Source organism: Alternaria novae-zelandiae, assembly GCF_023758075.1.
Source record: "Alternaria novae-zelandiae strain BMP 2774 chromosome Unknown scaffold_41, whole genome shotgun sequence".
Classification (NCBI taxonomy): domain Eukaryota; kingdom Fungi; phylum Ascomycota; class Dothideomycetes; order Pleosporales; family Pleosporaceae; genus Alternaria; species Alternaria novae-zelandiae.
In genome coordinates, this window is record NW_026057001.1 from 59,786 (window position 1) to 70,863 (window position 11,078).

Consider the following 11,078-nt stretch of genomic DNA (forward strand, 5'->3'; position numbering starts at 1 on the left):
CCGACAAAGTTTGGAGCTAGCGGTGTCAAGAGCGGAGTGACAGCGCTGTGGCGCGCGACGCAGTCGGGTCTTGGATCGCGTGGATGCTCTGGCTTGTTGCGGGCGCGAGCGTACTTCGGGAAGTGTGTATAGGTGCGCTGGGTTATTGTGAAGGGAAGGAGATGGCTTGGTTAAGGTAACTTGCGGGTAAAGCGGCGCATACACGAGGTTCTTGCTGATGAAGTTGCGGATCTAGATGCACGCAGGCAGGCAGGTGGGATGCAGGAGCCGATGGCGCGATCACGTGAGGAAGATGTCTCCACAGATCCATTCCACACTCCAGCTCACACAACACCGCGACCTCGCAATCCGACACCAGAAGTACATTGACCTTCAGCACCTCCGCCCATAACCTACGTACCCCTTCCCTCTTCGACTACGACCGCCATCTCTAACCTTCTGCGCTTCCTCTATCCACCGTTTACTCGCCCCAACCCGTGGCCTAGGTCTCTGCTTGTACCCTCCCTTATGCCACGACCCATCACCCTCATACTCAAACTCAATCCCCAAACCCCTTTTCTCAGGGTTATCGAACCTATCCAGCCAGCGATTCAGCTGCGCATGGCTATCCTTCGCACCAGCGGTATACGACAGAATAATACGTATCTTGCGCATCGGCACCGCATGACTGTCGTATGCTCCAGCAACCTGCAACCCGTCGTTACTCAGCTTCTTCAGCTGGGCCTGCGACAGCCGGTTTAGGAACGTGACGACGGGTGCGAAGTTGTGGTTGCGCACTGTGGTCGTTATGACGGGTGCGTGGAAGAGGACGGCGTCGATGTACTCGTCGCAGATCTGTCTGTTTACTCCGGCGAGCCCGCAGCGTGTGATGATGTTAAGGGCCCCGGGTTTGAGCGTTGATGTGTTGTCGGATTCTAGGACGTGCTTGTAGATTTCATCTCGTAGCTCTTGCGGAAGGGCGAGGAAGGGAGGTAAGGTGGTGTAGACTGGGCGGGTTTGTATGGGTGTGATGTCTGATGTAGTGGTTTTACGCGCACGTTTCTTGGGTGCTGGCGCATTGCTGGTGTTGGGGACTGGGTTGGCGGCTTGCTCGTCGAGTTTGCGCTTTGAACGCCTGAGTTCTTGGGATGCTGTTGTACTCATTGTTTGATTCTATATGAATTCATATCAAGTTCTACATACGTGGTGCTGGTTAACATATACTCACACCCCGCCAAGGCGTTCGTGGTGATCATCCAGGCAGCAGCAGGCAGCGACGAGGCCGTTGAATGCGATGGGAGTCGGCCCGACTGCAACCGGTTCCTTCCAACACCAGCGGCCTCCAACTGCTTTCATCCGAAACACATCCAGTATCTCGTGTTACCATCGCTCTTATCGGAAGAAATGAAAAGGTATAGGTATCGCATTGATTGCGAAAGCTGTGATGGCTTGCTGCAGGCTGCCCGCCAGATGCTACTCTCATCTCATCCTCAGGCTCCCCTCACCGGCACTTCCTATGCGCCATCGCAGAGCAACAGTGCAAAATCACCTCAGCACAATATGCTTTGTTTTTCGTCGACTCTATCTTCGAATTCGATTAGTGAGCGGCGAGCGAAATTCTCAGCCTCAACATCGTCGCACCGGCGCCCGCCTTCAATCCCTCGGAAGTTGTTTGCCCGCACTCGCGAATGAGGAATGTTGCCACGGCTGAGGACGGTCGCAAGCTAAAGGATGCGGCAGGTTTCATGCAAGCTTTCAGCTACTGGCCAGAGTTCCAGGTCTATCTGCTTCAGCTGTAATTTAAGCCGTTGCTGACAAGCCAGCATGTGCAACGTCGGCGGTGTCTGACTTTCCCCGTCCCAATAAGCATCTTACGCCGCTTATCTTTGTGCAACCTCAGTCGATACTGGACCAACCGATAGCGGCCATCTCAGCCTTAAGCCATCTGTTACACTTCCCTTCTGCAGCTTTACGTTCTGACATTTGTCCATCACACCACCTTCCTGACGGGTCTTACTGCAAACTAGTCTGAGGTTTCCATCAGATGATGACGGCAATCATCAGCAATGCAACTGCCTTACCATAGCAGACCGCTGTAACGTTCGGTAACCGACCAGTAGGATCTGAGACGATGCACATGCCAGAGCCACGCCGATGGCTGAGCTCTGTCTCATGCGGTGATCAAGAGCGGGACCGATGTACTCAGACGATATGTCGCGGCCGCTATTTTTGGTTCACAACAACTGCAGATACTGCGGTATATGGCTGGCGTTAGCTGATCGAGGCGTGCAGTTTGTCAAACACCGCTCTGTCCTTCGCCGATGTGCGCAAGGCTGTTCCTTAAGCCCTCGTGGTCATCGAGATAAAGGTCTCCGAATGGCGCCGCTTACGGCTGCATCCGTCTCTAAACTCCTCTCCTAGCGTTTTCGTTCAACATGCTGCATTTCACGCTCTTGCAGCTAGTTCTGGTTTCCGTCGTCTCTTGCTTGAGGTTCGACAAAGCATTCGTTGGGTACAATCTTAATGAGAATGAAGCAGCTATAGAGCCCCTCGACTACTCAGGCGAATGGAAAGACCACACATTCCACCCATCACCAAAGAATTGGCGATTCCCATTCTACACACTGTTTCTGGATAGATTTGTCAACGGCGACCCGACGAATGATGATATCAACGGGACAGTGTACGAAAAGGACTCGCAGAGTAATCAACTGAGACACGGAGGCGATTTGGTGGGGTTGGTGGATAGCTTGGACTACATTCAAGGACTAGGTATTAAGGTAAGCAAGTCTACTGCTCCATGAGCTTCGAACTGAGACGTATAGGGCATCTACATCGCCGGCTCGCCCTTCATCAACAATCCATGGAAGGCAGACTCCTACTCGCCGCTAGACTTGACGCTTCTCGACAAGCATTACGGAGATATCGCAGCATGGAGAGCAGCTGTCGACGCCATCCACAAGCGGGGGATGTATGTGATATTGGATCACACAATGTCGACGTACGTAACACAAGTGACACTTGATCATCCTAGCTAATCGCGTGTGTAGCATGGGTGACCTTCTTGGCTTCGAGGGTTTCCTCAACGAGACAGCACCTTTTCGTCCAGAAGAACACAAAGTGCAGTGGAAGTCGAACCGCCAGTATCTAGACTTCTCGTTCGGGAACACTTACAACAACACATGCGCATACCCGAACTTCTGGAACGAGTCAGGGCAACCGGTATTGAAGGATTCGGATAAGACCTTTAGCAGGCTTGTCGGGTGCTATGACAGCGAGTTTGATCAGGTATGTTACGCAACTTGATAGCGAGGAGCAGAGTAGTTGTACTAACGATCTACCTCTCGCAGTATGGCGATACGGAAGCGTTCGGTGTATTTCCCGACTGGCAGCGCCAGCTATCCAAGTTCGCATCCGTCCAAGACCGTTTACGAGAATGGGTACCTTCAGTCCGAGAAAAGATCGAACACTTTTCGTGCATCACAATAGCGATGCTGGATATCGATGGCTTCCGATTCGACAAAGCTACACAAGTCACGGTCGAAGCTCAAGCTGAGTTTGGCGACTTCGTCCGACAATGCGCGCGGAAGTATGGGAAGAACAACTTCTTCATGCCCGGCGAGATCACAGGAGGTAACAATTTTGCGTCCATCTACCTTGGGCGCGGAAGGCAACCTGATCAGGTTCCGGACAACATCACGCAAGCCGTTACGCTGACGAACAACTCGGATGACAAGTATTTCCTGCGAGCACATGGCAAACAGGCGTTGGATGGCGCTGCGTTTCATTACAGCACATATCGATCGCTTACCCGCTTTCTTGGATTAGACGGCAATCTGGAAGCAGGATACGATGTTCCCGTCAACTTTGTCAATGCTTGGAATACACTTCTCACCACTAACGACTTCGTCAATGCCGAGAGTGGGGAATTTGATCCGCGACACATGTATGGGGTCACGAACCAGGTGAGCTCTCTCCAGCATCTCTGCACCATTCCTATCATAAGTACTAACATCATTAGGATGTCTTCCGTTGGCCCGCCATCAAGCAAGGCACCGAGAGAATGCTGCTTGGCCTTTTTGTCACAACGATCCACATGCCTGGTATTCCAAAACTTCTCTGGGGCGAGGAACAGGCTTTCTACATACTTGACAGCACTGCTGCCAACTACATCTTCGGTCGACAGCCGATCTCTTCAGCACAAGGGTGGCAAAACCACGGTTGCTACCGCCTCGGCAGCTCGCAATACTACGACATGCCACTTGAAGCAGTGCTTGATGGCTGCAACGACGACACCGTTAGCCAAGACCATCGAGACCCTTCGCATCCTGTTCACAACATCATCAAGAACATGTATCACCGCCGTACCCAGTATCCAGTCCTCAACGATGGCTATTTCCTCCAATCGCTCTCCAACCAGACTCGATTGGTACAGCTACCAGGCTCGAATGGAACAAAATCCGAGTTCGGGATGTGGAGTGTCATGAGAAATCAGTATCCAGATGTACAAAACCTGACTGAAGGGACTGAATCATCGCAAATCTGGCTCGTCTACTCCAACGAGGATCGCGATGTCAGCTACAAGTTCGACTGCAAAGACAAGGAGAAAGCGTTCATATCCGCATTCGATGCTGGAACGACAGTCAAAAACCTGTTCGCTCCCTACGATGAGATCAAACTCGGGAACAGTTCTACCGCCTTAGGCATCGACGGCTCAGAGGAGTTCAATGGTTGCGTCGACGAGCTCGATATGAAGGCGTATGACTTCCGGGCGTATGTGCCAAAGGCCAGCTGGCTAGATCCTATTCCCGTCATTACGAAGTTCTCGCCAGGCCATGATGTCCAAATCGAGTCGAAGAAAGGGGCGGAAGACAAAGATTCACTTGACATTGAGTTGCAATTCTCCGAAGCGATGGATTGCAACGGGATTACGAAGGACCTCGTCATTACGTCTGATACCGAGAATGACTTCTCTGCAACAGTTGACGGAGACACTGTCGACTGTGCTGATATATCATCGCTAGTATCGACTCTTGTCGGTGGCTCCACGTCCAAATGGAGCTGGAAAGCGACTCTGAAGGACGTCTCTCACGGCATACACACTGTCACCGTCAAGAACGCCACTACCAAGGATGGAGAGCGCTTCACGAACGCCAACGATCGCTTCATGATCCGGATTGGAGCTAGAAACAACCCAATGGTCTTCCCTCGTATCGCAAACTACACTACCGGCACACTCAAGAAGGACTCCAAGGGCTTACACGTGTCGCACGTCGCACCAGGCGCTAACAAGTGGCGATACTCGACCAATTGGGGATCAACCTGGAGCCAATGGGAAGATTACAAAGGTGGCAATAGCGACCTCAAGACACAACCCTGGTCTGGTACCAAACGTCAAAGATGGGAGGGCGAGCACGTTATTCTCCAATACTGGAACCGCGTGACTGGAAGTAGCGATCACATCCAGCACACCGACACGAACTACAAGGGCCAACCAAGACGCTTTCCCCATCTCTTTGCTCACGGGCCGTACAACCAATTTGGATTCGATGCGGGTATCGACAGCTCATTCGACCTGGGCAAAGACGGAAAGTGGAAGTTACACATCATGACTGAATGGCCTTCGGTCGCGCAAGTCAATGTCTGGGGCATGAATCCTGGCGGTAAACCCGACGCGGGCTTCGTCTTTGGCGACGTTGACAACGATGGTGTTCTGGACCGACTGCCCCCAGACTCTCTCGCGAAGAACGTGCTGAACATGTCTGTCCTGCCACCTCGCCCATACCTAGCGTATCGCGTTGAGATCGACGATGCGACCCTGGCATACAAGCTTGTCTACACAGGCAATCGCTTCATACAACTAATCATGTTCGCTCTTCTCTGGTCTCTACCCGTGTTGACAGCTGCAGTCAGTATCTGGATCTACAAGGGCGCCTTCTATGGTGTCAAGTTCAACCAGACGGGTGTGAGCGCACAAGGTCTCGCTTTCTTCGCATCTTTGGCCTTTTGGCGCCGCGGCCACAAGTTCGAGAGTATCCAGTCTGACGATGTCGTCGAGCTGAAACGATCTACTCCGCGTCTAGGCTTTCCAAAATCACGAGACTCGTCTCCCATGCCAGCTGCGGCTATCGGCAAGTTTGGCGCTAGCAAGAAGAGGCCTATGATTCTCATCGCAACCATGGAATACGACATCGAGGACTGGGCGATCAAGATCAAGATTGGTGGATTGGGTGTCATGGCACAGCTCATGGGGAAAAACCTGCCTCATCAAGACTTAATCTGGGTCGTTCCTTGCGTCGGTGGGGTGGACTACCCAATCGATGAACCAGCGGAGCCCATGACGGTGACCATTCTCGATACTGAGTACGAGATCCAGGTCCAGTATCACAAGCTCAACAACATCACATACGTCTTGTTAGATGCGCCAATCTTTCGACAGCAGACCAAGACCGAGCCGTACCCACCCCGTATGGATGATCTGGACTCGGCTGTGTATTACAGCGCTTGGAACGCCTGCATCGCTCTGACCATCGAGAGGTTTCCTATCGATCTGTACCACATCAACGATTACCATGGCGCTGCAGCACCGTTGTATTTGCTCTCCAAGGGACGAACGATACCTTGTGCGCTCTCCCTACATAACGCAGAGTTCCAAGGACTGTGGCCGATGCGCACACCAAAGGAGCGCGACGAAGTCTGCCGCGTGTACAATCTCGAGCCTTCCGTCGTCGAAAAGTACGTCCAATTCGGCGAAGTCTTCAACCTTTTGCACGCCGGTGCAAGCTACCTCCGCATCCACCAACGTGGTTTCGGCGCCGTCGGTGTCTCAAACAAGTATGGCAAACGTTCCTACGCTCGGTACCCTATCTTCTGGGGTCTGAAGGAAGTTGGCAGACTACCGAATCCTGATCCCAGCGACACAGCCCCGTGGGAGCCGGAGAAGGAAAACGAGAATATCGTTGTTGATCCGGCGTATGAGGCTAGTCGTGGGGATTTGAGGATACAGGCTCAGCAATGGGCTGGTCTGGAGGAGGACCCCAAGGCTGAGCTTTTCGTGTTTGTTGGACGGTGGAGTAATCAGAAGGGTGTCGACCTTATCGCCGATGTCTTCCCTGCCGTTCTCGAGAAGCACTCCAATGTGCAGCTCATCTGCATAGGTCCTGTCATCGACCTCTACGGAAAGTTCGCAGCTCTCAAGCTCGGAAAGATGATGGAGAAGTACCCCAGGCGCGTGTTCTCCAAGCCAGAGTTTACCGCACTCCCGCCTTTCATCTTCACGGGCGCTGAGTTCGCTCTGATTCCATCTCGCGATGAGCCCTTCGGTCTAGTCGCTGTTGAATTTGGTAGGAAAGGGGCACTTGGTGTGGGTGCTCGCGTCGGCGGTCTTGGCCAGATGCCTGGATGGTGGTTTACGGTCGAATCGACGACCACCAAACACATGCTGCACCAGTTCAAGTCAGCCATCGAAGACGCCCTGGAGTCCAAGACCGAGACAAGGGCGATAATGAGAGCAAGATCCGCAAAACAGCGCTTTCCGGTCGCGAAGTGGGTGGAGGATCTCAACACCCTCCAGCAGACTGCCATCAAGATCCACAACGAGAAGAAAGACTCGTCATCCAAGGGCATCTTCCGTCCGCGATCACGGGCTGCGGCTTCCCAGACATCGCTGCAGTTCCCTGATGAAAGCTTCTTCCCTCCTCAGTCTCGAGCTGTCAGTACTGACAGGCTATCGAATTACGAGGAAACGCCTGTTGAGAATGAAACCGAAGTGCACGACCCAGATAACTACTCCACGACACTTCGTCGCGGTCTGTCGCTCGGTGTCCGTTCTGGACCGGGGCACGAAACAAGGATGAATCCCTCTGGTGATGCCATCACACAGGTGCACAAGCGGCGCTCGCCGTCAAGAACACCAGACATCCATGAGTATGACCCAGAAGGCGCGATAACGTCGAGCCAAGGGTCTTTGCACGACCAAGAGATGTTCATCAGCCGCGAGCAAGCAGAAGCCGACTACCGTGAGTCTGAGCGCCGGCTCGCAGTCGCAGCTCTTGAAGGCAACACTGCGAGTGCGTACGGACTAGATTCGCCGCCTATCGACACGAGTTATCGCGGACGTGGCAGATCTCGTAGCCCACTTGCAGACGACGAGACAGACGACATGCTGATAAGATCGCCACCCACAAGCGGCCTCCTCGACCCAAGTAGCCTCCCAATGCGCGTGCGGTCATCGCACCACCGACGAAATCGATCATCCGCTCTCGACCTAAGCACCATCAAGAACGCCAGCACAACCGATTTCAGCCTACAGAAAGTAGATCCAACATTCGAAGACAAGACCGGCGTATACTACACCAAATTCGAATCCATGCTCAGCAGCCTCAGCGGCAAGACCTCCGAAAACGACCTCTGCGTCGAGCAATTCCTCGTCGACAGCGAGAAAGAATGGTTCAAGCGGATGCGCGCAGAGAGACTGGGTCGCGGCGATCGCGCGCGTTCTCAAGACAGCCGAGCGGGTCTGGGTATCAGTCCGCGTCCTGCGTGGCCCCGGGAGAGTCTGCACAGCAACGGCAGTCGGAGTTCGAGTTACTCGCACTACCAGTCTCCGTCCATGCAGGAAAGCGAGAATGACAGCGAAGAAGCTTCGCCACGGCCCTCGGGCGAGGTGGACGAATTTCTACTCGGTGCGAACTACCAGCGCCCGTCGCTTCTCAAGCGTTGGCTGCAGACGCGAATTGGCGATTGGCCCATTTACTCTATTCTTCTTGCGCTCGGGCAGATTATGGCGGCGAACTCGTATCAAATTACTCTTTTGACTGGGCCTCAGGGCCAGGGTCCGGAGAAACTGTATATTGTTGGTGCGATCTTCATCGTCATGTCGTGTGTTTGGTGGGTTATGTTTCGCACGCTGCCATCGAAGTTCGTTCTCTCTGCGCCCTTCGCAGTATATGGTGCTGCTTTCCTGTTCGTGGGTGTTGCGCCGTTTGCGGAGTTCGGGGTCGCGAGGGACTGGGTGCAGAATGTTGCGACTGGGCTGTATGTTTCTGCTTCGGCTAGTGGCTCGATATTTTTCGCGCTGAATTTTGGTGATGAAGGTAAGCTCGCTCTCCTCTTCCGATCTTTCTTGTTCGTACTGACCCATTCAGGTGGCGCGCCGATCAAATCGTGGATCTTCCGAGCGTGCATGATCCAGGGAACACAACAACTATACATCACAGCACTCTTCTACTGGGGAAGCACACTCGCAAATTCGGACGCAAGCAATGCGCTTACCTCTTCGCCCAAGGCCGCGATGATCACGCTTCCAATAGCCGGTTTGATGTTCACCATCGGAGCTCTCCTCATCACGTCTCTACCATCATACTACCACCAGTCCCCAGGCAAGATCCCCTCCTTCTACAAAACACTTCTCCGCCGAAAGCTCGTAGGCTGGTTCTTCGTCATGATCATCCTGCAAAACTACTTCCTCAGCACACCCTACGGACGCAGCTGGGCGTACCTCTGGTCCTCCCACGCAGCACCACAGTGGGCAGTCGGCCTGCTCGTCCTCGCCTTCTTCGTCGTAATCTGGGCGGCTTTCCTCTTCCTCTTCGCCAAGCTGAGCGGTAGCCACTCCTGGTTCCTCCCCATCTTCGCCATCGGCCTCGGCGCACCCCGCTGGGCCCAAATGCTCTGGGGCGTCTCCGGCATCGGCAACTGGGTCCCCTGGATGCCGGGCGGTCCTGTTGCCGGCGCGCTCGCTGGTCGCAGTCTGTGGCTCTGGCTTGGGCTTCTCGATGCGATTCAGGGTGTGGGGTTTGGTATGATGCTCCTGCAGACTCTCACTCGGATTCACATCGCGGTGTCACTTGTCCTGGCGCAGATACTCGGTACGGTCGTTACGATGCTGGCGAAGGCGACGGCGCCGAATGCGAATGGGCCTGGAGACGTGTTTCCGGATTTCTCGAAGGGGGTAGTGGAGGGGTTGAGTAAGCCGTGGTTCTGGATTGGGTTGGCGGCGCAGTTGGTGGTTCCGTTGGGGTTCTTTAAGTTTTTTAGGAAGGAGCAGTTGAGTAAGCCTTAGGCTTGTTAGTTTAGTAACGCTTGTTAGTGTGGTAATGTAATGCTCTTTGTATGGTAATCGTCAGGAAGAGGGTTCGTCGGGCCAGTGTGACCTTGCATTCCACCGATAGGATACTTTCACGAGCGCGCATCGGCACATCTACACTAGCATCAGGATCTGAGAATTGATTCGGCGTTTCTAAGGATCCGAGCATGTACGTAGGCTCTGAACATAGAAAGTATGGTGCCTCAGCTACGTAGTACGCAGGGCACAAAGCAGGATACGGAGCAGTTTGGTGCTTCGGCATCCAGCTCTACAGCGCGTGCAGCACTGGCAAGTATTGTTCGAAGCCATACAACCCGTGTGTACTCCAACGCCTTGGTCTGCAGTGTATAATGCGAGTGCGCGCGTCTCGTGCCTTCGAAGCAAGGTGATGGGGCTCGGAGCGCCGATAGGTTCGTCATCGGTTTGGTCGTGGCTAGGTGCAGGTATGCGCGTTGCACTTTCGATTCATCAGGAAGGAGCGATTGAGATTCGTAGTGTGCGTCTCAATTAATGAGATCGAACAATTGGGGCTACGCTGCAGTACCACATGGCTACTGCAATGCGGTGGTGGGGTTGTATCGACTGCTGCGTCGGCAGGGTGTTACAGCGGGACACGCGAAGGGCACGCGAGGCAGGGCGGTTGGCGGCTTGGCATTGGCAGGAGTCACGTGTAGAATCATCCGCACATAACCTTCCAAGGTTTGGTGCTGACGTGAACACCTTAATGTTGACTTTTCACAAAACCAAAGGTTGTATATTGATGGGGTAGTAATTTGACATTGAGTTCGCTGCCTGACATGTTGGAGCCGACTTCTTCGGTAGACAATTACCCTGGCAGGTACCGAAAAGCATGCGGACCTGGGGCGACTACCCGACCTCTCAGTAACAATGACTGATGTGTACCCACGCGAGAATGCCACCAGATTGCGTTCGAGACATTGTCTTCTGCGCAGTTTCCAAAGTTCCGATCATATCCACGGGCCTGGACCCCCGTGAAAAAACGGGAAGCCGG

At 53.7% G+C, this 11,078-nt stretch overlaps 2 protein-coding genes across 2 annotated transcripts; one reads left to right on the forward strand and one right to left on the reverse strand.

Moving 5' to 3' along the window:
- Positions 1-372: 372 nt before the first annotated feature.
- On the reverse strand, positions 373-1,143 carry J4E88_010817 (uncharacterized protein; the record flags this gene model as incomplete). The annotated part of the gene is made up of 1 exon (XM_049404407.1): positions 373-1,143. One exon carries the CDS (start codon positions 1,141-1,143, stop codon positions 373-375), a length of 771 nt encoding a protein of 256 aa, XP_049249838.1.
- Positions 1,144-2,414: 1,271 nt separating this feature from the next.
- J4E88_010818 (uncharacterized protein) lies at positions 2,415-10,042 on the forward strand (the record flags this gene model as incomplete). Its single annotated transcript, XM_049404408.1, has 5 exons — positions 2,415-2,759; positions 2,805-2,950; positions 3,030-3,267; positions 3,330-3,944; positions 4,001-10,042. The coding sequence occupies 5 exons, from the start codon at positions 2,415-2,417 to the stop codon at positions 10,040-10,042; spliced, it is 7,386 nt and encodes a 2,461-aa protein (XP_049249839.1).
- Positions 10,043-11,078: the final 1,036 nt, after the last annotated feature.